Here is a 26,953-nt window from a genome sequence, read left to right on the forward strand (position 1 = left end):
ATGTGGATAAGAATCTGTGGCCAGACAGACAGCAGCGTGTGGATGGTCAGGAGGGTGAGGATGGTGGCCAGGAGAGGAAGGGTGAGGACAGCGACCAGTGAAGAAATGTTAGTTCTGAAACTCCCGCATTATTTACAGCAGGCTGCATATAATTTTCATTGTTTTTTGTGTTTATTTTAGAGTATATTATGCTTTATATATTTTATTTTGGTCTGGTGTATGGAAGTTACTTTGTGTGTGAATAAAAGTCGTTACAATTTCCTTGGCAGTGTGAGTGGAATGTGTGGTGTCAAACCTTGGAGGCTACTCTTCCCTAAAATCATTTTTTTTTTTCAGTTTTATACACAATTGTATTTTGTTAGCTAGACAAAAAACAGTACAGTAACCATTGTCAATAAAGGCTAAAACTGAAAGGTGGACATAAGAGATATTTCAATGGTCCCCTGCTATAGTGACAAAACATCTAAACATTTCGACTTGCAGTGCTTACACAATGCCAAAGGGACGATGCATTTTGGGGGCACTGACTGTTAAAATGAGAAGGATATTTAGTTTTGACACACGAGTGAACTGTTTTGTGAGAGGTATGAGCTTTTGCAGTTGAACCATGTTGTTGTGCCGAACCATCCACTTTATTTTGACAAAAGCACCAAGAGTGTTGAGAACGTCCGTCTGTTTCAAGAAATGAGGCAAAGCAGTTGAGAAGGATATTTGCCATTTTTGTGGCACTGACGCTTTATATGGGAAAGGAATTTAGTTTTGAAGCATGAGTGAACAGTTTTGGGAAATATATGAGCTTTTGCAAGCAAGCTATAGTGTTGAGCTGAACTGTAAGACTGTTTTGCCAAATTATCTTAGAGTTTTGAGAATGTAATTTCTGTTTCAAGAAATGAGCCAAACCAATGGAGAAAAACTGTAATACAGTTATGTATGCATTTAACATTAATGAGATGGATCTTTTAAGTGGTTTTAGTTGGCCTAAAATAAGAAGTTTTTGCAGTTGTAAGATTTATTAGTCCACTCAAAGAGCTCCATAGACTCCATTCCCAAGCTTTCTGGTCTCTCTACGCTGGCCAAAATGACTGTTCTTGAGTTCCCCTGTATCTCTAACCCAGCTAAGTGGACTCTCTCTGTCCTGTCTTTTTGCCCAGGTTCCTGTCTCCACCGGCGCCGCTCTGGTCCCGCCGGCTCCTCCCTGGCTGCCATCTCTCCCCGTGTTCTGCATTGTGGAGCATCTGGAAGCTCCTCCTTTGAGGGGGGCTATGTAACATCCATCCGTCTAGTGCCCTCTAATGGAGATCCTCTTGGACATTTTACTCCATTCAACACTACAGGCTCTATCTTACACCCGGCGCAATGCAGCGCAATGCGCGACGCAAGTGTCTTTTGCTAGTTTCCACCCTGCGCAATTATAATTTTCACGTTTAGCGCCACGTTGTTTAAATATCAAATGCATTTGCGCCCCCTTTTGCGCCCATGGGCGTTCTGGTCTGAAAACGAGGTGTGTTCAGGCGCATTGTTGGCGCGTTGCTATTTAGAGGCAACTAAAATAGACTACGCCATTGACCAACAAAAACCTGGTCTAAAGTCTAAAGTCAATGGCGCAATAGTGTTTTTTGTTATTTAAAGAGCGCATTAGTAATATGCGCCTAAACGGGACGACAACGCGGGTTTGCTTATCACATACATGAATGGCAGCAGCACAAAAACGCTTTTAAATATGAAAGATTAAAGAATTGAATGTAAAAGATTATTATTGAGTCTATTGGACATAAATGAGGACAGATTATGAGACGTTAGAAGGCAGAAAGAGCTGCTTCACCTGCAGTCTGGTAAGTAAATAAATGCTTTGCTTTAAACAAATGCATGTATTTTTAAACGTTTTTAAATGCTATCTTACGGATTTATTGTACATGATGACACTGTACCTGTGGATATGGTAAGATGAGAAACATTTTAAATAATGCTTTGTAAAAAATCCCGGCCATATGGCGCTGTTCTAGTGCTGAAACGCTTCAGCTCTCTGCGCGTTTGTAAATCCTTTATCTTTTGTTTGTATTTTTAGAATACAAACCTTTTCTTGCATATTTGCTAATCATTTTATGCGATTACATTGATTATGTAAGATATCAATACATTTAGGACAGCAATTCAAAGCCTGATATTTGTACTTCTATGACTAAGAAAAAGAAAAAGGCTTTTAAAGGTTTTAATAATAAAAAATTCAATAAAAATGAAAACCGCTTAGTTCTTCAGTTTACAAGGTCCGTTATCTAAATAGGGATTACGCACAGCGACCGCGCAACTGGCTTTTAAAGGGGATGATAGCTGAGTCTCTCATTGGTTTACTGCACGTTACGCCCAAAACACACTCATTACTCATTAGGAAAATATGTACAACCCTTTTCGACCCTGCGCTCGGCGCACAAACCATTTTTCCCGTTGTTAAAATAGCAAAAGTGGCATCGGACACGCCCATTTAGACCGTGCGCCGTGCGCTTTAGACGATGCGCTAAGATCGTTAAAATAGGGCCCTACATCTTCCATAAATCAATGCATGGACTCATTAATAATGATTATTATTAAAACAATTAACAATTATACATTTAATTTCTAATGTACTTTTCTTAAACCCAAAGCACCACAAGTCAGCACAAAATACATCCAAAGTTAAGAGATACTAAAACACAAAAATACAAAATTCGTCCAAAAAGACATAAAATTAGTTTTTACCTGTTTTTTAAAACTACCTAATGTGGAGGCATTCCTAACAGTTAAGGGAAGTGCATTCCACAACCTTGGGGCCGTGACGGAGAAAGCTGTTTGACCCATAGTTTTTAGCCTGCCAAAAGGCTGTTTAAAGAGGAAAGAGTTGGCGGAACGGAGAGATCGAGGTGGTGTGTATGGCATAATAAGGTCACATATATATGATGATGCAGTTCCGTGTACAGCTTTATATGTTAAAATTTAGAGTTTCAAAATCGATTGGATATATTGCAGATACACTAAACTAACTAAAGTTTTCCCCATTACAGACAGCAGTAGGGGTACCAACTTAAAGGACCTCTGACATAGCACCATTCAACTTAAGAAAGTTGTTGTACATCCACAGTTTAATCTCCTGCAAGCAGTCAGAAAGTGTTTCCAAGATACCTGTAATATTAGTTTTTGTGCTAATAGTTCTTGTTTTCAGATTTCCTGTGTTTGACCTGTGCCTGGATCTTGTCTGATGAATGTTTTCTGCCTGCCCGACATCTGCCTGGATTTGTTACTGTTTTTGAAATAGCTATGATATATTGATGTTTGCCTGGTTGTTGACCTTGTGTCTGTTATTAGGAATATGCTCAAACCTTGCTTTAGCCCAAGTGACACAATGAAACTCTAAATAGAATGGGGAGACATGAAACAGGAAAATGTGGGGATTGTATTCAGGTGGAAAATTTGGAACACATTATAATAAAAAATGTTGAGAGAAAAATGTTGATGTCTAGCTGTATCGAAGAGAGAAAAAATTGATTTTGTACATTTTTGGACCCGCAAAGACCAATAGGTCCTGACCCACACTTCTAATGAATGGACAGAACAGCCTCAACTCACACAACAATCCGAAAAAAATTAAGAATTAAAATGCAAAAGATTGTTATTGAGTCTCTTGGACATAAATAAGGACAGATTACACAATTTATTAATAATTTTTTCTGATATTTTAAATTATTCTTATTAAAAACTTTTGAGATTACTGTGATCATGTATCCAAACCTTTTCAGCGATTAAAACCCTGATGATTTTACTTATTACTCCATTAATGAAAAAAAAGACTTTTAAAGGGAACCAAAGCTTTTATTACAAAAATTTCCACTTCCACTTACAAATTCCGTCATGTAAATAGGATATCCACCATGGCTTGAGCGCAACTGGCTTTTAAAGGGTATGGGAGATGAGACTCTCACTGGTTTATTGTATGTTACGGCCAAAACACACACATTACTCTTTTCGAGAATAGGAACAACCCTTTAAGACCGTGCTCCAGTCACACAGACCATATTTCCCAAATTAAACTAGCAAAAGTGAATTTGGACATGCCTTAAGTGGACTTGTGCACTGCGCTTTAGACCATGCACTTAGATTGTTCAAATTGGGCCCCATATTAGTGGCTGCTGACTATAAATTTAGGTAGGGCAGATTCTGGGTCATATCGTATTATTAATCTTTATTTAACCAGGTAAGTCAATTGAGAACCAGTTCTCATTTACAATGACGACCTGGCCAAGAGGGCTAGGCTAGGCTAGGGCGTAGGCTATATGACTAACCTATGATTAACTGCTAGTGATATAAGTTTTACATTTAGTGACTGAACGCATGTAGATCACTGAGCAGAGGTCTAATGTCTCATGACCATTTAGATGCTCTATTGAATGACTTACCATTGGTCGTTTGGCTGTTGCACATTTTTTATATCTGGCTTGTCTGGGCAAAGTTGTTTGAAAGATTGTCAGTTAACAAGAAAATAGACATCAAACAAATTCTGTAATAAAAAATCTACACTATTACAATTGGGTTGATTTGTACGACTCGCAATGCTCACAATCTGAAGAATCAGCCGTAACAACGTTGCCACGCAGATGCAGACGGATGTGCACTTGACTTACGCTGAATGATATAGCATTTTCACATGACGTTGTCACAACGTTACAGTTACTAACTGGCAACATCCGAAAGTTATGTAAAGAGTTATGTAAGAATTTAAATTTTCCGGTTGCCACGACGCAATGACATTACGTGGCACGATGAGAGTTCTGTCATCAAATTACGTTGTAGTTATGTCAATCACGTATTTTGATTAGCTGGGATGTTGTTCTTGGTCATAGGCTCAAGGTCAAAATTTAGGAAATTCCAGGAAATGAGAATTCAGGAAATGATAAGCAATTAATGTCAGAAAAACAAAAACAAACTGAAATTGTTAGTATTGATACAGTATATAGAGAAGTCCTTAAGTAAACAATGAAATATTTTTACAAGTTTTTTTGTTGAAATATTCTTTTTTTTAACAATAGCATTCATACACAAGAATCCAACTAATTTTTGGAGATCCCGTTTGTTTCTTTTGATACTAAATTCATACCTTGATACCCAAAAATTGATACTCCATACAAAACATAACCAAAGTAACACACATTAAAACATTATAAAACAAGCATATACTGTAAAGATGCATTCGTTGACTTTGAGTTTAGATTTGGTCAGTAATCCTGATCTCTAAGGATCTGAGCATAGGAAAATCCTCCCAAATTGCTTCATTCTCAGTGGGCTCCAGAGGGAACGTAGTAAAGTAGTTTACTTTAGAAGCACGCTCTGAAATATTCTCATATGGTGGAGGACTACCAGATTCAGATTCCACCCCTAAGAGAGGCTGTGTGGACTCAGAGCGTAGGTAGACTGGTGGAGAGCCCGTCTGGTTTTGATAAGGACCACTGAACAAAACAGTGGCGTAAGGGACAGAGTCTGTGTCCTGCTGTGAGTCATAACTGCTGGGGGTCTGGAATAAGTTGTGACCTTCATCATGGCTGCCGCTGTCATGTGACCACAGGTTGTCCTTAACGTAGTCACTGTTGCATATCTCTTTATCAGACAGATCCAGAAGACTAAAATGGGATAGATACACCAACGCAGGGTCCTTGTCTTCTTTGAATGGGGGCATGCCCTTTAAAACAACGATAAAATACATATTTATAAAGAAGCTTGAGGTGTGTCATAAAGAGTTTATAAAAAGAAAAATCTTGTGTGTGACAGAGGCTTCAAAATTGGTATTGTACTTGTGCATGCAATTAAGTTGCTTACAGGGTTGGATAAAACTATGCAAACAACTCTAATTAAATACTGCATGAGTTAGTATGAGTATTTTACTTCTATAAGGTAGCACACTTCACAGTTCAAAAGGAAGTCATGAAGGGTTTTTGAAAATGCATACCAGAATAAGGTGGTTGGTTGGAGAGTTAAAAAAAAAAAAATTAAGGGAATGAGAGCTGAAACTCTCATTGGTTTATTGCATGTTACGCCTAAAACGCATGCATTACTCATTACAGCGCATTCAGTGCCGTTGCTCGTGGCAGAAGTTGAACATTTCTCAACTTTTCAAGCGGCAACGCGTGCGTCAGCCAATCAGATAGGCTTATGCAAATAACCTAGGCAGAGCCAGCCAATTACGTTTATGGAAGAACGGAGAATGTGTAGCGGCAACTGTGATTGTCTGTTGGCCACGTATTTAGGGAACGTGAGCGTCTCTTTTATCATAAACGTTTTTGAAATCCAGTATTTTGACAAAACACGTGACGCACACAGGTGCTGCGTCCGAAACCGCCTACTTCATACTATATAGTACGCGAAAAGCAGTAGGCGAGGCGAGTAGTATGTACGAATACATAGTATTCGAAAAACAGTATGCGAAAAGTACCCGTAAGAAAAGTAAGAACACTGCCATTGCTGTTGTTATACTTGGGACAACGTCGCTGAACTTTTTTGACAGTGATCAACTGTAAAATGATTTGGTCCTGCTCCATTTATAATGGAAAGTTTTTCATAAGATCTCCTGGGGTCAATGTGTTAGCATGACAGAAGGTTGATGCTGTCGGGAGAACAAGCAACGGCCGGCATTTTTCCTTTGCCCGAGTGCCTCTCATGTAAATTATTAGATTTTGATGGCTTACGTTTCTTCCCCACCACAGAAGACCACCACAGGTTTATCAATGCCATCAAAGTATTATTTTGTTTTTGTTTGTTTGTTGATCACGAAGTACAAAGTAGATGAGGAAAACTAGAATTCTATGTGTATTCAACGCACCGCCATTATTGTTTAAAATGCGTGGAATTGTGCGCTGTGATTTGTTGAGTGGATTTATTGCATTTATTACGTTTTCGGAAAAAGATATTGGATTTTGCGTAAAATTAAGAATTTACTTTTTAATACTGACCTGATACAATACTGATTTTGGTGGTAACTCATAAAAAAAAGAAACGACGTTTATTGCGTTTTCAAACCAAACTCTTCATTATAATTAGCACTCCTGTTTATATTGTTCTCTACTTGGTGAAAGTAATATCTTGACAAAGGCGATTTACATCACCTAAACGTTATGGTAATTAATTAATTCTGCTTCAGTGAGTGTCGGGCTCAACCTGGTGAGCATTGTTGAACAGTGCTCACCGTAGACTGCAGGTACAAATGACGTTTGCACCATTTATCTAAGAGATATGTGTTGCAAAGAAAGAGCACGCAAAACTTCAGAACAACATTGCCAGGGTTGAATAGTATTCATTATACAGTTACATGCTGAACAAAAGTACCTGCAGTGAGTCTGTTGTGGTCCATCTCCTAATACTGCTGTTGGCAGGATCAGGAATTATAGGCCACAAACACATCTTCAAGCGTTCATGTTTGCCGAGACAGGCAAACACAGCAATGAGAATGAGTAGTGAAAACCCAACACATACAGGTATCACGAAGAGCACAATTTCAATATGACCTAAAAACACAGTTTTTAAAAACATTATTGCGTCAATAATGAAATATGTGTCCAGTATGTAGAACATTCTACCATTCTAAACTAAGTCCAGCATGCAGGTTTTTTTAAGTATTGGTTTGGTGCATTTATATACAGTGCTGCTTAAAGGGATACTTCACCCAAAAAATTACAACTCTTTTCTCACCCTCACGTTGTTGTAAACCTGTATGAGTTTCCTTATTCTGTTGAACACAAGAAGAAGATATTTTGAAAAGTGATTGTACGTACACAGTTGACAGAAACCATTGACTTCCAGAGTAAAATAAACAAATACTATGGAATTCAATGGGTACTGTCAACTGTTTGTATCAATCATCATTTATCAAAATATCTTCTTCATCATTTATCTGTTATACTTCCATACTATTTGTTTTCCTACTATGGAAGTTAATGGTTACAATCACCTGTGTGATTACCATCATTTATTAAAATATCTTCTTTTGTGTTCATCAAAAAAAGACATTCATACAAGTTTAGAAGAAGATGAGGATGAGAAAATGATGACTGAATTTTCATTATTGGGAGAACTGTCCCTTTAAAAGTTTTACAATGATTTTATTTTATCATCAAAAGTACTATGTATTAAATGTCAGATTTATGTTTGTCAATTGCCTGCATTTGTTTAGAAGGAATTTTGTGAGTTGCAAAAAAATCATCAATACATGAATGACGGAATTAGTGTATGTGCAAAAGTAAGTGAACCCCTGATGCATTGGTAAATGCAACTGGGTAACAGATTTTGGTGACAAAAATATGGGTTCTTATTTAATTATTTAAGCAGACCAGCAGACCAAAAATATATATATATATATATTTGGCAACACTGGGGTGTTGGGAAACACCGATTAAAAGGGGGAAGATACCAACCAAACCAGATCACTGTAGTGCCAGGGTGTACCCACAAAGACCAACAATGCCAAGAGGAAAATAAATATCCAAGGACTTCAGGAATACGGTATTGATACCCAATCAGTCTCGGGAAGGCTATAGATGGTTTCATCAGATGCACGCATGTTGCCACGGTTACATGTTAGCATTTGTTATGTGCTTGTTTATCATTCTGAGCATTGACTAAATGGACCATTGGAACAAATACCGGTTTCCAAAAGATGATGGGAGACAGTGAGCATGGATCACCACTGTGTGGATTTGGCAGGCAAGAAGGAAAACACCACCGTTTTTCTTTGAAGAATCTGTAGCCAACACTCTATTTATTAATTTTACACAGTAGCTCATTGTAATGGTTGATATGCTTTAGCTGTGATTTACACAAAGGTAATTTACTGTTTTTGTTTTTTTGCTTGTTTATCAAAAATAATCTACTCAAGAAAACAAGACTAGTACCCATATTGAGCAAATGCTTTGAGAGACTGGTGAAGGACCTCATCTGCTCCATGCAGTTGGCCTACCGTCAGAACGGGTACATTGACGATGCAATAGCCCTGAAACTGCAAACTGCCCTCTCCTATTTGGAAAAGAGAGGCACCTATGTGAGAACGCAATTTAGTGATAACAGCTAGCTTTGTAACCTGGGTCTGGATAACTCCATCTGTAACTGCATCCTGAGCTTTTTGTCAGACTGGCGCCAGATGGTTAGATTTGACAGCAACATTTCATCATCACTCACACTCAATACTGGTGCTCCTCAAGCATGTGTGTTGAGTCCTCTTCTTTACTCCCTCTACACACATACATGACTGCTCTGCCACTAACAGCTCCAACATTATTGTCAAATTTGGAGATGACACAACAGTGGTTGGTCTTATCACCCATGGCAACAAGTCTGCATAGGAGGTCAGAGCCCTGACAAAGTGGTGCAAGGACAACTGCCTTACCCTAATGTTTCCAAGACCAAGGAGCTGACAGTGGACTTCAGAAACCAAAAAGGAGTCCATACCCCATTACCATTAATGGTGACATTGTAGAGAGGGTCAGCCCTTTAAGTTGTTGGGCATGCACATCGCTTAGGACCTAACGTGGACAGAGCACAGACACAGAAAACCGTGAAGAAGGCTCAGCAATGCTTTTTTCCTCAGACTTGGCTTGAGCGCATGTATACTCAGTACCTTTTACACATGTGCAATAGAAAACATCCTAACGCGTGGCACCCGAGTCTGGTTTGGGAACTGTACTGCCCTCAATCGTAAAGCAATACAGAGGGTAGTGCGATCTGCTCAACACATAATTGGAACCAAACTCCATTCACTCTATGAAACCTATTCAGATCACTGTCCAAGGAAGGTGGGGAAAATTATCAAAGACCATTTCAACTTTGCCAGAGAGCATATGGAAAAGCCAGTGGCCTTTTGGACAGACGAGTTCAAAATATATTTATTTCTTCAAAAATATTTTGAATTCCCAGGCCTATCAAGAAATTCTTGATGTGAACCTCCTGCTATCAGTCAGAAAGGTGAAGTTGGGCTGAAAATGGGTGTTGCAACAAGACAACCCCCCAAAGCATTCAAGCAAAGCCACCAAGAAATGGCTTAAAAGAAAGAAGATTCATAATCTGGATTGGCTTTGTCAAATTCTGGACCTCGTTCCAATCGAAATGTTGTGGCCCGACCTAAAGCAGGCAGAAACCTACCAGATGTCCCTCCAGCCTCTATTAGCTGGTTGCAAGGATGAGTGGATACAAATTCCCAAAGACAGATGTATGAGACTGGTTAGTGGTAACAGAAGATGTTTAAAGCAATGGTTGCAAATAGGGGTGCAATAAAGGGGTTTCTTACTTCTTTTTTCGGTTTAAATTTTCAGTTTTGTGAGATAAACAACGTTTGTTACATGAATAATTTTGTTTGTGTGCATCATTTGGATAGTCTGCTTTACAAATAGGGGTTTGGATATACATTTATTTGTATTCTTTTACACAAAAGTAAAATGTCTGGAGGGTTCACAAACTTTTAAGCAGCACTGCTTGAATAACAGATAAACAAGTAATTGACTTGACATTTATAATGTTTCTGCATTGTTGCAACAATTTTAGTCAAAGGCACTTACCAATTTGTTCAGTTGTTAGGGTCACAACTGATCCGTTTAAACTCCCACCCAGGGTATGGACTGATATGAGGGCATGATATGTGGAGAAAGGCTGAATATGTTTCATCAAAACATTTGTCTTCTTGGTCTTTAGAACTTAAAACAGAAAACTGTGGTTAATAAAACATCTTACATTACAAACCAAAAAACTACAACCAACTTTTAATCCATAAATACTTTGGATATTGTGCTTTTCATCCCAAATGAAAATGGTATATCCCTGAATGATCCCATTTCTCTGCTCAAGTGGAATTTCATCCCACACAAGTTGGACATTTGACGAATCCAGTTTTTCAAAGTTCAGCGTTGGGGCGACAGATGGTGCTGCAAAGAGACATGGATATGTTATTAATGTAAAAATAACAACTATAAAGTCTTATGTCTGTGTCCACTAGAGGGAAGTATTGTATTATTATTAGGCTTCTTTTAATAATTATTTTAATATTTTTTACAGGATATTACAAACCTTTTTCACTTGTGTATACCATTACAGTACGAGACCGTCCAATTCCGTCCATATACTTGGGATAAATAGATATTTCATAAGGCTTGAAAGGCTCCAACCCTGAAATTTGAAATAAAACCGCCAAAATTAATTTTTTATGTTTTTCAAGTCACAAATATGTGTCCAAAACTAAGGGAACACACATACTAAAACTGATTTGAATTAAATCAAAAATTTAACTTAAACTAAAATTGAATTGAAATTTGTAAAATATTTTTTATAAAATAGATAAATGGTTATTGTAACCATGTTGTTGTTTTTTGTGTGTATTGATTACTATTAGTAAAACCATGGTATTTACTGCACTATCCATGTTTTTTATTTAAACTGTAGTAAAACCATGTTTAATTTTTTGTAAGGGATGTCTTTTAGCTTATTTTCAGTTTAGTTTTTATGTATTTCTCAAAAAAAAAAACTTTATGTACTTTCAGAAATTAAATTAAGTCTACTCCTAAATAAGCTTGAATAAGTTCAAAAAAGGTTGTAGTTAGTTTAACAAAGCAATGACAACTTTTGCTACATATTAAACTAAACAGATTTATTTAGCTGTTTGTGTATTCTTAAAATCTGTGTAAAGTCACTTCAAATATTTGTTTCATTGTAAAACATAAATGTTTTTTTATTGCTGAAACATGTTATAAAGACTTTTGTCATTGTTTTGCTTCTGTTTGCCTGTTTTGTCCTCATGTTTTTTATCAGTTTGATTGTCTTCACCTGTTCTCCATTTTTTTATCATCCTATATTGTCACCACCTGTTTCTTGTGTATTTATACCCCTGCCTTTGTTCCAGTCTAGGTCCGATATTGTCTATGTTATGTGTGTATATTTGCCGTTATCCTGTTTGTTGTTTTTATTATTAAAGTTTATAATTTTTTGCAAATTGATTCAGTTTTTTTAATTGTTCCAAACACCACACATGCTGGCGACACCTGCTTGTCAACATAGTGTAAAAGAACAAGATCTGTCCACTTTTTACACTTTTTACAAAATAATAGCAAGATTTTTCTAAAAATATATTAATTATTCAACTTAATTAAGCCATAATTAAAGTGTATTCTGTGTTTTTAGTTTTTTTTTTAGGGCAAACAAATCATTAAAACTAACTCCCCTTTTAATTCTGCACATGTTTGTCATAAAATCTGTCTATAAACAAAAAGTAGACAAAAATGTAGTGTTATTAGTCAGAAGGATGAATGTTTTATGAACTTGCATAATAAAACTGACCCGAGTTCACCTAACCATATTAGACACTGGTCATGTGTAATGCAACTCCCCCTAGTGGTGAATCATCTGAGTTTCAAAACGTTTCGAAACCGTTATGGGGTCATGAAGCCTCGTTTGCTAAAATTACGTGACAGTTTGAAACACGCTCCTAACCACTGATTCAAAACAATTTTTTTTAAAGATTTCGAAGCCTCACAAAGCAGAGTTTCGAAAGCTACAATCACTACACGCAACTGTGAACTATGTAGTAGCCTACTGATTGAGTTACACCGCTAAACAGTTTTCCCACATTTCTGTCTTCAGGATTATTTGGGCAACACAATTGGATAACACAATCACGAGATTTCTTTAATAGTACCTGTTACTACAGTACTTGAGCAATTTTTTTTCAGCAGTGTAAAGAAGAGTTTTGCTGCAACTGACTCGTTGAGAGATCTCCACTCCAGAATGTATCCCGTGACACGAGAGGACACCAAGCTTTCCCACACTAACAACACTGATGTGTTAGACTGAGGATGCACACTTAGATTCGACACAGGGTCCAGTGCTAGAAAAGAAATAGCTCAAGCATTATGTGGGAACTAAAGACATTGGGTCTCGTTCACTAAGCACGTGCACGCACAAATTTGTGCGTGAGATGTGCGTACGGATGCTTTCACGAACAAATCATGATTCAACAAAAACTTTCGTATCAAAATGTCTTCTAAATGTACGCAAAAATTCAAGAAAACCTAAAATCACTTGTACGCAATAATCACGTACGCTAGGCTTTAATTATAACGTTTATAATAATGTTGATATATAAAATGTACATGATTATATTATATTATAATAAAATATTATATATTATTATACATGACCTATATTATTATTATGTATAGTATATTATACATTATTATAGCCTACTTATTTTTTCAAAGAAGATGCACGTAATGACAAATCTTCACGCTTTCCTCACTTTTTAAATCTCTATATAAAAGCATCTGCTTAATGCCTATAAATGTCATGTAAATGTAAGGAGAAGTCCAAATGTCAATCACTTGATCCCCTGTCTGTTTTATTTTAGATACAGATGCTTCTCTGTCATATTAATTAATGTCATATTTGTTAACCTATCCAATACTACTACTCAGGTCGGTGGACAGCGCTTCCTCCAGCGCACGTGTTGTGAATTAGGCGGAACGTTTTCGTGAGAAGTTAAAGTGTGCGCAATTATTAGTGAATGAGACCCATTGTCATTATTTATACACACATATCTGAACTCTAAATATAAAACATATATAAATATAAAGAACTCTGTATACCTTTCATACGATACACTGGCACTTCAGTAGGAGTAGACTTTCCACATCCATTCTGTGCTGTCAGGTAGACCTTTCGAACCCGCTTACTGATATTGAAAGAGCAGTGGTCTTCAGTTGTATCACATAAAGTCTGCTTAGGCTTCAATTCCACAATATATGAGAGATTCGCCCCATATGCACGAAATTGTTGTGATGGCTGAAATGAGATGTGAGATAAAGAAAGTTTGTTTCTGTAGCTCAGCTGAAAGAACATTGTGTAAGCAATGCAAAGGTCATCATGGGTTTATTTCCCAGTGAACACATATGCTGATAAAAACATACACTTGTAAGTTGCTTTCAATTAAAACATTTAACAAATGCATAAATGTGAATGTGAGTTCATTTGAGGAGCATATGTAATGCAGATTACTGCTATTATCAGTCAGCAAACACATTTCTGCAAATCTCAATTCCAAATGTATAAAATGTTAATTTCTAGATACCTGGTGTCCCATTTATAAAGGGTGCGTATGCACAAAATGGGACTGGAAACGTGCAAAGGTTGTGATCTATAAAATGCAAACTTTTGTGATGGGAGAATGTGCGCACCTGTAAGCAAACTCTGAGCTGTGCGTACGCACATTTTGCAGATAAGGGGAATTGGTGACACAGATGGTGAGGTTGTGAATTTAAGTGAGATTGAAAATGTGTTAAGAGCAGGGTCACCAGATACACGTTTTCATGAAGATTAAATCCAGCATAAGTTTTTTCCTCTTCAAAACACATTTTTGACTGATGCGACTTAAGGGGGTCGCACACCGGCACGCAGCTTAGCGCCGCGTCGCGTCTAGGACAACTCAGAGAACCGGAAGTGCACAATAAATAACGCAAGCGTCCGGTGTGTGACCCCCTTTATACTCCAGAGCAACTTATAGTCCAGAATTATTGTTAGAAATGGGTGTGCACAGGGTGAGATATGAGGCTGGTTCACGTACGCACACTTGATCTGTGATTTATGAAGGAACACCTGCCTACATGGTTTTATAACTCTAAAGATTTTTTGGCTTTTGGGCCCACGTAAACTTTTAGTAGGGAACCTACGCACATTTTACAAATGAGACCCCTGGACTGTATTTTTTGGAATTCAATACAAAGACCAGATAATAATTGATATACAAATTATAATAAGAATAGGAATAATAATAACAAGAATAAGAAATAAATATATGATTTAAATGTACAGTGCAGTCAAAAAGTATTCAGCCTTCACTTTTTAAAATTTATGTCACATTGCAGCTAAAACTACAATTAAATTACTTAAACTTGAACTTAAATTCAGTACCCCAGAGTGAAAACATAATTGTAGAAATGTCTGTGAGTTTATGAAAAAAGAAAATTAAATTAGATGTAATACTGGGCACATTTTTAGAAAACATATCTCATATTACTGGACAGTAGTGTAACTTTTGACAAAAAATAAAGCGTTATTCTATAGAGTAGAAAAGGATTTTGGCATTAATGGTCAGGTGTTAGCCTGGTTTGAGTCTTGCTGGTTAAATCGTTATCACTTTGTTTATGTAAATGAGGAAAAGTCATATAACTTTAAGGTTAAATAGGTGTACCACATGGATAATTTTTCTTAGCCCCATCTTCTTACTATATATGTTTCCCCTTGGAGACATTTTTAAGTATAAGCCTAATTTTATCGTCACTGCACTGGCTGCCTATTAAGTATCACAAAAAATTCAAAATGTTTCTAATAATTTCAAAAGGTTAAATAGTCTAGCGCTTCTGTATCTTCGCAAGCTACTGTCAAAGTACAATCTACCGCGTTCATTGCAAATGCATATTTCTGGTTTCTTTATAGTTCCTAGAATATCTAAGTCATCTAAAGGTTGATATTTCTCCTACTTAGCTTCTACTTAGTTTTTATCTGCACAAGTTTTGGAGTTTTGTTTTTTTGCCACTGTTATATATCAACATAAGCGACTATGTCTGTTCCCCAAACAAACAAACATAAAGCACCATCATAGCACCATTTAAATCATCACATACAAATATGATTGATATAAAACTAGGAAACAATATACCAACTAAATTGTAACATTAGATCGCTTTCCAACAAAGAACCTATTGTTAATGAAACCATTACAGACCCTAATTTGGATGCACTGTGCTTAACGGACACCTGGTGTAAATAAATAAAAGCACTATATAAATACATTTGAATTGAATAACAAAATTTGAAAAATTGAAGGGGGTCTAAATACTTTCTGAATGCACTGTACCATCACTGTTAATAGGATACTGGCAATACTCAAACAGATTTGAACTGTGAACACTAATAATTGTAGTTTTGAAAGGGAAAATGTTTCCTATTTTTGCTTGATATATTAGATCTGATTTTCTGAATAATCCAGGATCTCTGCTGTCATAGATATTTCTGTAATGCTTAACATCATGATCTGTAATATAAAGTTTGAGAAGCATTATTTTCCAGGGTATGTTCATGTTCTTACCTTCCAGTACAGCTTTGCAGTAACACCATCAGCTGGTACTTTAAGCCATGTGTCCAGACGACCAGTTGGAGCTGGAAAAGGAGAAATCAGCAGAAGCGCTGGTGATTAACTGAAGCCTTTAGATCTGGAGTGTCTAGTTCGGTTCCTGCACAGTTTCACACACTAATCAAACACAAATCAACTCTTGAAAGTGTACCTTAACTCTGAAGACCTGTATGTTGTAATACTTGATATTTATCATCTAAGCTACTCTGCTGAAAACTCATTATTCTGAAAAGAGCAGTGTCCTCCGAATGGCCAGCTAACCAGTACGTTGTGATTGGCCTGAATACCTCTGTCATCACCCTGGAAATGTGACGCTCCTTACTGTATTTGGAAGATTAGCTCCCACTGCAATACTGACAGAAGTTAATATCATCTTTACTACCTTACATTTACTAAAATAGCTCCACATGTGTTTGTCTGAAAGATGATGGACATATATATCTCGGATTGTTTGAGCGTTAGTAAATCATGGGGAAATTTTGATATTTGGCTGGAGTATAGCTTTAAGTATGCCAAATTTTAACGTTTGATTATCTTTAGATGATATGTTGTTATCTACTGATCAGATTTGTGTGTGATTCTACAGAACAATAATTAAACTTCAGCACGGTAGCAATGACTTCATGAATTTCTTCACTAACAAAATTGCTATTTAGGGTAAATATGGCAAAAAAAACTGGCAATTATTAGATCCCTCATTTAAAAAATCAAATCTCGACCAGGGAGAACTATAGTAGTATGTCTGAAAATTTTTAATAAAGATTTAGGCCCCACCATAGCACAGAAACAGCAATGCTTAAGAGTAAAAAAAGACCTCCTATTAGCATCGGATCGTGGTGCAACTTTGCTCCTTATATTACTAGACCTTAGCGCAACTGTTGACTAAATAGATCATACAACCCTACGTGATACTGTAGATAACTTAAGAAAAATCATGTTACTCTCAGGTTAAATATGGTGTACCACAGGGATTCGTTTTAGGCCCTATCCTCTTCTCGTTATACCTTATACCTATCAGGAAACACGACAACAGTTTTCACGGTTATGCTGACGACACCCAGCTTTACATTTTATAGGAACCTGGCCAAACTTACCGGGTTTCTAGCTACCGGACTGAGTCACCAAAATTGTGGATGGCAAATAATTCCCTTATGCTTATCTCCAATAAAACGGAGGTACTTATTATTGAACCAAATAGATCCAAACAAAATATCCTTAGATTACAACTTGTCCATAAGTGGTTGCACTGTTGTCTTCCACTGTCAAAATCGTAGGTGTGATGTTCAATAGCAACGTAACATTACTGGGGGTTGTCACGCAAAACCAAGTAAACAATCTTCAGCCGGTTCAAAACGCAGCTGCAGGAGTGCTTACTGGATCTAAGAAGTATGATCACATTAGCCCAATTTTAACATCTCTATGCTGGGTGCTGGTTTAGTATTGCATACAATTTAAAATATCACCTATAAAGCCTTAAATGGTCTAGTAGCACCTCCCTATCTTGGTTAAATACTATCAGAATACAATCCATCATGTACATTGCAGTCGCAACATTCTGGTTTCTTAACTCCAGACCTAACACAACACACCAGGTCATTTCAAGCAATCCTGAAGACACTAAAGGTTACCTCGAATTTAAACACATGTATGGTTTGATAGATTAACACTTGCATTGGCTACAGTACAAACAGTACAAATATCATAGTTTTAATGAACTTGGAAAAAAATATTTTTATTTGGAGGACACCATTTTGTTTACATCAGTAGAGACATGTTACTCTTAATTGATAAATTATCTTGTCAATTAAGAGAAAACATTTCCCTGCCAATTACGTTTTCCTGACAAGTTTTTACAGTAATCTGTAATTCCGCTATTATCCACTAGATGTTGCTCTTACCCAATGTATAAGAAAACTGAAACAAAAACAAATGTTTCAATATTTAAAACTCTCTGTATGTTTTGAGAACAGTTCTGAATATGATTTCTAACAAAATTCCTTTACAAAAATCGCAATTAGTTTGGGAATTAGGTACACTCAATCAATTTAAGTGTAAACTGAAGAACCATTTTTTTCTGTAGAGTTTAACATACATAGGCCTCTACCCTTACAGGATCTTGTTTTGTTTCACTGTCTAGTCCTTGATTCCCCAAGGACTTTGAGACCGACAGACCCAGTTCCAGTTGCCGCAATGCTCTTCCCACCACTGGTCTACTAGCGTCCCATCATTATGAAGCCCAGCTAAGGTCTGCCCAGTAACAAACAACCAACTTGCTTCCTTTAAATTTTAATTTGTATTACATTTTATAACATAGTGTTCTATTTATAGTATATACTTTATGCCCTGTTATAGCAGTAAGAGTTATTGCTGTAATCTGTGAAATTGCAGATATAGTGTGTCAGATGAGAACTGGCCCTCCCAGGTAAACAAGGTTTTATCACAAGGGTTTTTTCTCCTACCAGGATATTTTCTCCCGAAGAGTTTTATTAAAGGGACACTCCACTTTTTTTTTGAAAATATACTCATTTTCCAGCTCCCCTAGAGTTAAACATTTGATTTTTACTATTTTGGAATCCATTCAGCTGATCTCCGGGTCTGGCGGTACCACTTTTAGCATCTGGTGGTACCACTTTTAGCATAGCTTAGCATAATCCATTGAATCTGATTAGACCATTAGCATCAAGCTAAAAATAACCAAAGAGTTTCTATATTTTTCCTCTTTAAAACTTGACTCTTCTGTAGTTACATCGTTTACTAAGACCGACAGAAAATTAAAAGTTGCGATTTTCTAGGGCAATATGGCTAGGACTTTACTCTCATTCTGGCATTATAATCAAGGACTTTGCTGTCGTAACAAGGTTGCAGGAGGCGCAATGATACTACGCAGCAGACAAAAATAGTCCTCTTAGTATCTTTCAATAGCAGGGAGTACATTTTGAGAGTAAAAATAAGTCTTGATGCAGCACTGTGCAGACTGGTTGGCTTGGCGGACTGAATGACAAAGCTCAGTGATGTGAATAAAATGTTGGCTTTGTGAAAGACACCTCGTCTGTGGATGGAGAGGGGTTAGATTAGAGGGGCTAGGTTCAAGAGTTACATGTCTCTACTAATGTAAACAAAAATGTGTCCTCCAAATGAAAATATTTTTTCTAAGTTCATTAAAACTGTGATATTTGAACTGTTTGTAATGTAGCCAATGCAAGTGTCCAACCATACATGTGTTTATAGTCGAGGTACCCTTTTTTCCACCTGTTATCTTAAACTTTGCATACCTATTTATTTTTGTTTAATGATCTTTTAAATCCTTAATAAATGGCATTAAAATGTTAAACAAATTAATTAGTCTGCAACATACCCCTTGAAAGTGTGGTGGCTACTTTTGGGTCACTCCATTCACTCCATAGATTGTAATACCTCACTCTTATTTTGGCGCTGTAATTTGTCCAGTGGGGAAGACCACACACTTTTATTGTGCTTCCTTGTGATGCTCTCTTGGAGATAACCTACAATGGAATAAAAAATTTAAGAAAATTCGCGGATTAATCACTAATGCTGGCCAAAATTTGGGCATAATTGTAGTGCATTAGCTTTAACTCACCAACTCTTTTGCTAGCTGGTTATTAACTTCTTTCAGAGTTAACTCCACATCAAAGGTTAACTTCACCCAGTTCTGAGACTCTGTAAGACTCCATCTGTACCGCAAACATCCAAGCTCATGGTCTTCAATCCCCTGAACTTCAGGAGGGCCATACTTTGCTGAAAAGCAATAAGGTAAAACTCAGTACATATGTAAAAAAATCCTAATACCCTAATTCAAGACAACACAAATTAAGGTTAGAGGATTTTGGTAATAACTATAGGAGTCTATTTCAATTCATGAGTTCAGATTTGAACTTAATTAATTTGAACCAATGCTTAATTATGGAGTTTAGAGTAACTACTGGGAACTCTTTAGAGGCGTCATCATCAAAGTAGTCCATGTGATATCAGTGGGTCAGTAAGATTGTGTTGAAGCATCGAAAATACAGTTTGGTCCAAAAATAGCAAGAATTACGACTTTATTCAGCATTGTCTTCTTTTTCGGTTTTGTTGTGAAGTCATGTGACTGTAGTGACGCAGCTGAGCTGTTCCTCAGACATTTTTGGAAAGTTTTTTTTTTTTACTTATAGCGTGCGTCTCCCCAGACTGTAAACGAAGCTTGGGCGAAAAAATAACAGTCAGCCGCGTCACTGGCTTGCTCGACTTTATGCGGCGCCGCATTCGTATGATGTCAAAGTACCGCGAGAGCTCTTCAAGAAATCTTACGGAGTTTAATTTTGACTCGCTGTCTCTGTATTTTGACGTTATCTGTCTGTCAGTTCTTGCAGCGCAGCATGAAGTCAAACACACACAAAAAAGTCACACAGAGATCGTTGAATTCGTTATGTAATTGGCTACATGTTTTGTCTATCAATATTTTCCATGAAGTCATTGGCTGATGGAGGAACGAGCGAGCGATTGGTTACATCCCTAATGGACTTCACGTTTTTGAAGGCGCTGTTTGGATTATTTATTATACTACTGCCCTATTTTAAATACAACTTTAAAGGCAGGTTCTGTCACGGTGATCCGTGTCATGTTTTGTGTCTGTTCCATATTGTCATCACCTGGACACTTGTTAATTATCACATCATTCATTCCACCTGTGTGTCATTAGTCTTTGTGTATTTATACCAGTGTTTGTGTCACACTCATTGCCGGATCATTGTCGTTGCTACTATGTTTGTACCCTGTTCCTTTGTTCTGCTTACCTGTCTTGTTTTGATTCCAGTGTTTTGTTTCCTGTTAAATTATTAAATGTTATTTATTCAGTTTAACTCTGCACTTGCGTCCTCACTTCACAAATCCAGCAAACCAGTCATGACAGGTTCATGTGTTTAACGGAATGTAAATTACCGGAGTGTAATCTAATATACCCTTACATGGTACGATGTAAATAGTCCTCAAATTGTATATTATATTCTATTACCAGACGTTCATGCGAAATCTGATGTAAACAATAGACTATATATCTATATTTCATGGATTATATGCATTTGTGGACAAAAATGGTCATTGGGTGATTCACACATCTGAAACAGACTGGATTCGACTTGATCAACACAAAGGTAAAAAGTCCTGTTTATTTTTGCATGTTGTCATCCGGCCTTCTGTCACAAAATACTACATATGATGCTAGAATATCTGTATCTCAAAACGGCTTTACAGGGGGTATGGCTTAGCTAAATGAGATGTAAATGAGCCCTATTGTCTCTCCAGGCCGGGAAAAGTGTTAACTTTTCTTTCTCTATTTTCTCGGCATTCTCTTTCTTGAATGTGTTTAATTCAAATGGCCACAACTTCTCCAAATCTTATCAGATTTCCATGTGTTACACATCGTTGGAAAGCTTAGAAACTGCACTTTCAGAATCTATGAATAACTCAAAATGCCCCTGATCCGACTTGTGTCCCTACTTTTCGTGACTGGCTAAAAATGAAGATATTTTGAGGAATGTTTATAACCAAACTGTTCATGAGCCCCATTTTTCATTGTATAGATGTTGTGTTCACTCACTGTCAAAAAACATTTATGTCCAAACACCTTGTAAAAGTGGATTTTGAATAATATGGTCACTTTAAAACAGTGGTTCTCAACGTTATTCCTGGAGGCCTAATGTCTCCCTTATTTATCACACCTCATTCAAATTATGAGCTCACTAGAAGAGATCCCTATGAACCCTGAACTAAGTCTGCCAGATAAGAGAGACATAAAAAATATGCAGAGCAGTGGGCCCCCAGGAACGGAGTTGAGAACCACTGCTATAAAACATTCAGCACCACCGAATTTAACCATGTATTTAGGGTAAATTTATAAAGTAAATATACATCACTGTTTAAATCGATTATGTAGTAATATTATCCAACTACTCCATTAATATTGTAATTCAGGCATAATAATAATCATTTATTTTCTGAATTTACTGTAGAGTTGAGTATAGGCAGAGGCTAATTTGCATATTTATAGATCCACCAAAACTAAATAAGGGAATTACATTGAAGCAAATTGAAAGCATGTAGAAATCACTGTCACAGGAAAAATATATTTTTGCATATTTTTTACTTTACATATGATATTCTTATGCTCAAAGATGAATTTTAAGTGCTAAAATTATCGACTACAGTGACATGTAGTGGTCAGATGTGGAACATGCGATTCTATTTAATTGCTTCCGGGCTTCTATTGCTCTTGGTTGAAACCCTGATAAAGGCTTGCTAGGGCTGATAAGCACTGGTGTTATTAATTTGTGGCCCTGCAAATAAAGGCTTTTAAAATATTTACATTTGTCTGAATGTGGAATCCTTAATTAATTAGGAAGAACCACATTTTCTGAATTGCAATATTTATAATGATATCAGTATGCAGCTCTAGTCGTTATAAATCTGTTCTGCATTCTTCACAGCTCTGCATGCTCAGTTCAAATTAAGGAAATCAAATGGTAAAGTAAATGATATTCTCAATTTTGAATAAAATATCATCCTAGTAAGAAGCCAGCAAATTCAGAAAAGTTATACAGTAAGTGCCTTGTTTTTGTTTTCATAGGAGGAATAATGCAGTTTGCTATATTCTAATTTATACCTGTTTTCATTGGCATCACCAGCAGACGTTCAGAGCTGGTATTCCAGAAGGTGTTTTCTACCTCCACATGAATCTCCATTTCAAGAGACAATGACAGTTCTTGTCGAGGAATCCAGTAGGAATAAACCCCAGCAGGTAGCACATACAAAAAACATGTTGTCCTGGAGGAAACAATAAAGTTCAGAAAAATTTCACATTTCAGCCTCAAATTATTAAATACAATATTATGTCCATAATTTTTCAGACTAACACATTTTCAGTTATTTTAGAAAATGTTATAGATCTTTCAGTTAATCAAATGTAAAGTTACTGGCTCCACGCCCTTCAAGTCCAAAAAATGTGCATCCATCTAGTGTTAATTTCGTCAGACGAGACGAGACGAAATATGTTCGTCAACGACCTTTTTTTTCATGACTAAGACGAAACGATGACGAGACCACACACATATTCAAAAACGCTGACTAAGACTAAATTAACATGCATTTTTGTTGACGAAAAAAGACGAGACTAAAATGTTTTGGATAAAATAAAAACTTAGATACAATCTCTCTTCATTTTCGTCTTCAATCGTCTCTACTACAATTTATGCAATGAGGTCATATTTAAATGTGAATTCATTCATAAAAAGACTGCGTGCTCTTATTATGAAACTGCGCGCGTCTGTCATAACTCCAGACAAGCTCGCGCTGCTGAAATCTCCATGCTAAGTGTTCACAATGTAACATCCATTAGCAGTTAGTCTACAAACGTATTACATATGAGAAATATTGATATGTTTCCATCGGATTTGTGTAATTTTCATATGGTTTTTCAACAATTGCACGCACACGCAGCGCGATTCTACTATGGAAAAGGCATACGCGATCAGGTCAGTAAGAGTCTCGTGTGTAAAATGAGCCCACACACATTATGATTAATATTTCACAAACAGCTAAAAAGTTTAGCATTTTTTCAGCATTGTGTTGATGTTTTTGTGTCGTATTCTCGTGTACCTGTTGTCTTCAGTAACTTAGACGGCTTGTCTTTCTGATCCACATTCGCTATTTACCAACATTGTTGATAATCTATACCTTATATTATTCAAGTATTCGGAATGTACAGTATATTGTGGGGACAAAAGCTTATTATTAGTAACTGATCGCTGTCTGGGTGCTTTCCTATCGCCCATCACTGAATGAATGGTGACGCAATTTACACGCAATAGAGATACGTCACCGCCATTAACAAAGTTGCATTCAACAAAAATCATTCAACAAGTGTAACGTAACCAATATTTGAGATGTGTGTAACCCTATTTGACTAAAATGGTTATCAGAAATAATCTCAGAAATAATTTCTTTTTAAAAAGACAAAAATGTTTTAACTAAAACTTGACTAAGATATATTAAGTCTTCTTTTGACTAAAATTACCGTAAAACTTCAAATAGCCCGGGCTTTTATTTTCCCAAACCTATCGTCACACCAGGCGTCTCAAAGAAGTATAAGAGACAGGCTTTTAATTTAATTGTTCCAGCATGACAGCAGGAGGTTACCACATATTACGTTTTAAGTTATAATTTGAATGTGTTTAACAAATTAGTTTGTGTAAGTATAACAGTCTTAAATTATTGGCAGCATAAATAAAGCAAATGAGGATATGCTTTTTTATTGGTTGTTGCGTGAAATCTTACCCAGATACAACAGTTTATTTACCCAAACCTGTCGTCACACCAGGCGTCTAAAAGAGACAGGCGTCTATTTGGGACTCGGCTATTATTTGAAGTTTTACGGTAGACTAAAATAACAAGACTTTTAGTTGACTAAAACTAGACTAAAATGACGAGACTTTTAGTCGACTAAAACTTGACTAAGATACCTTGAGTTGTCTTTTGACTAAAACTAGACTAAAATGATGAGACTTTTAGTCGACTAAAACTTGACTAACAAAAAATGATATGCACAAGACTAAGACTAAGACTAAATTAAAAATAGGTGACAAAATTAACACTACATCCATCCCTCACAAAATAAATCCAAACAGCTCGAGGATGATAAATAAAGGTCTTCTGAGGGTAATCCGCTCTGTTTTGTTTCAGAAATATCCACATTTAAAACTTTATAAACTAAAATAACTAGCTTCCGGTAGCGCTGCCATCTTAGACTCCTCTGTATTCAGGAGAGAGTATTAGCGTAGTGTACGCACTTTTCTTAGTGAAGTATGATAAATTCGGAGGGCGGGGGCACAGAGCAGCAAGAGAGAAACCTCCGTTAACTGCGTAAAGCTCTAATCTTTGAATGCGGACGCGACTAAGATGGCGGCGTTACCGGAAGCTGGTTATTTTCATTTATAAAGTTTTAAATATGGATATTTCTACAACCACACTGCACGGATTACCCTCATAAGGCCTTTGTTTATTATAGTGGAGCCTTTTGGATTTATTTTGTGGAGGATGAATGCATATTTTTTCGACTTGAAGGAGTGGACCCTGTAACTTTACTTTTGATTAACTGAAAGATCTAAAACATTATCTAAAATAATTGAAAATATGTTAGTCTGAAAAATGATGGACATCTCGAATGGCTTGGGGGTGAGTAAATCATGGGTTTAAAATCATTTTGGCCGAACTATCCCTTTTAATAGCAATAAAAGTGGTTCACTGGCTTGTGATTATAGGGGAACCATTTTTAGTGCTTAACGTCATCTATTTAGCACCTTTGTCCATAAGTGGTGTTTTAAAGTCATGCTTTACCACCACTTATGGTTCTACAGAGTTGCTACACATAGATGTTGTAATAGCACTAAAAATGGTTCCGCTATAATTATGAGCTTTTAGCACTAAGCAAATTTTTTTTTCAAGTATATACATATAAGAATTACTATATTACAAGTTAACATTGTTTTACAGAAGTAAACATCTGAAATATCTTAGATTAAGATAAAAAACATTAAAGTTAAATGTTTTAACACATTGGTAAGAAACAGGAAATTATGTAAAGTGGTCTTGTGGTTTAGCTGTGACATTTAGATACAGTAAAACACAGTCCCAGTAATATAGACAGAAGCAGGCACCCTTTTTTGGTGTGAAGCTTGTAGGTTAAATCAATGTTTTCCATTTTCTGACCAGGATCCCATTGACACAGCATTCCGATGGGTTCGTTTACACTCAAGGCACAGCTCAGGTTCGTTGGGATGGGAGGTGGATCTTAAAAGATAAAATTATTATTCTTGATTCTCTTGTGTCAGTACAGAGAAGAAACGTTTACTAAGAGACATTCAATTTACATTTAATTCTATAGCGCATTTCACAATTTTGCATTGTAGTAAAGCAATTTTCCAGAAAATGCACTTTAGAATAAACCACAGAGACAAAACATGATAGAAAACAGGAACTTTGTAAAATACCAGATATTACTGTACATACTGAAATGATGTGTTAATTTTTATGTGTTATGCTTTTAACACATTATGTGTCATTTTGTGTTGATTTTGTGTTAACATAAAACACAAGTTGTGTTTAAAGTAACACAAAATGTGTTGTTTCAATAATAACACAGAGATTTGTGGATCCTGGGACAACGCATGTATTGTGTTGTCCCTGAACTAACATTGATGGGTTGTTTTTAACACATCCGTTCTAGGAGTGTAAATGTAACCAATAGTGTCAGACAAACAAATGTGTGGTGAAATACACAGCTGTGACGCAACTGACTCATTTCAGTTTCAGGATTTGTAACGCGTACATCATCAGCTTGACACTCTACTACTGTAGCTATCCAGCAATTTTATCATGTCCAAAACACATAGTCTGTAAAAAGTATATATAAAAAAATCTATCACCCTACATGTCAGTGCAATATGGTAAAAGGACTCAAAAGTCATACAGTAGATTTTAATGAAATTAATGTAATTTAGTATGAACTAATTATACCGCAGAACTTGATTATTTTTCTGTTAAACACACACCTGACCTGTCAAATTTCTTATAGAAACCACCAGAGCAATGTCTGTGGTAAGAGTGGGTATAAAAGGGATAATTCACCCAACACATTAAAGTAGGTGTTGTATATCCCTCACAGCCTGACAAATTAAATAAGCAGTGTATAACTGTATGTAACAACAATGCCATTATTAATCATTAGAATGT

The 26,953-nt window shown here is 36.4% G+C and overlaps 1 protein-coding gene across 1 annotated transcript in view; it reads right to left on the bottom strand.

The window, feature by feature from the left end:
- Positions 1-2,688: 2,688 nt before the first annotated feature.
- Positions 2,689-26,953, bottom strand: part of csf3r (colony stimulating factor 3 receptor) — a 31,137-nt gene continuing 6,872 nt past the window's right edge. The window contains exons 4-15 of the mRNA XM_065246339.2: positions 25,879-26,011; positions 22,830-22,990; positions 19,773-19,930; positions 19,530-19,677; positions 16,130-16,200; positions 13,632-13,827; positions 12,686-12,874; positions 11,065-11,163; positions 10,776-10,922; positions 10,560-10,694; positions 7,342-7,520; positions 2,689-5,701 (exon numbers count right to left, since the gene is read on the bottom strand). Coding sequence (XP_065102411.2) covers positions 5,231-5,701; positions 7,342-7,520; positions 10,560-10,694; positions 10,776-10,922; positions 11,065-11,163; positions 12,686-12,874; positions 13,632-13,827; positions 16,130-16,200; positions 19,530-19,677; positions 19,773-19,930; positions 22,830-22,990; positions 25,879-26,011 — 2,087 coding nt within the window. The 3' untranslated portion in view covers positions 2,689-5,230. The remainder of the gene's footprint in view (positions 5,702-7,341; positions 7,521-10,559; positions 10,695-10,775; positions 10,923-11,064; positions 11,164-12,685; positions 12,875-13,631; positions 13,828-16,129; positions 16,201-19,529; positions 19,678-19,772; positions 19,931-22,829; positions 22,991-25,878; positions 26,012-26,953) is intronic.

The sequence above is a fragment of the Paramisgurnus dabryanus genome, chromosome 13 (assembly GCF_030506205.2).
Source record: "Paramisgurnus dabryanus chromosome 13, PD_genome_1.1, whole genome shotgun sequence".
NCBI lineage: Eukaryota > Metazoa > Chordata > Actinopteri > Cypriniformes > Cobitidae > Paramisgurnus > Paramisgurnus dabryanus.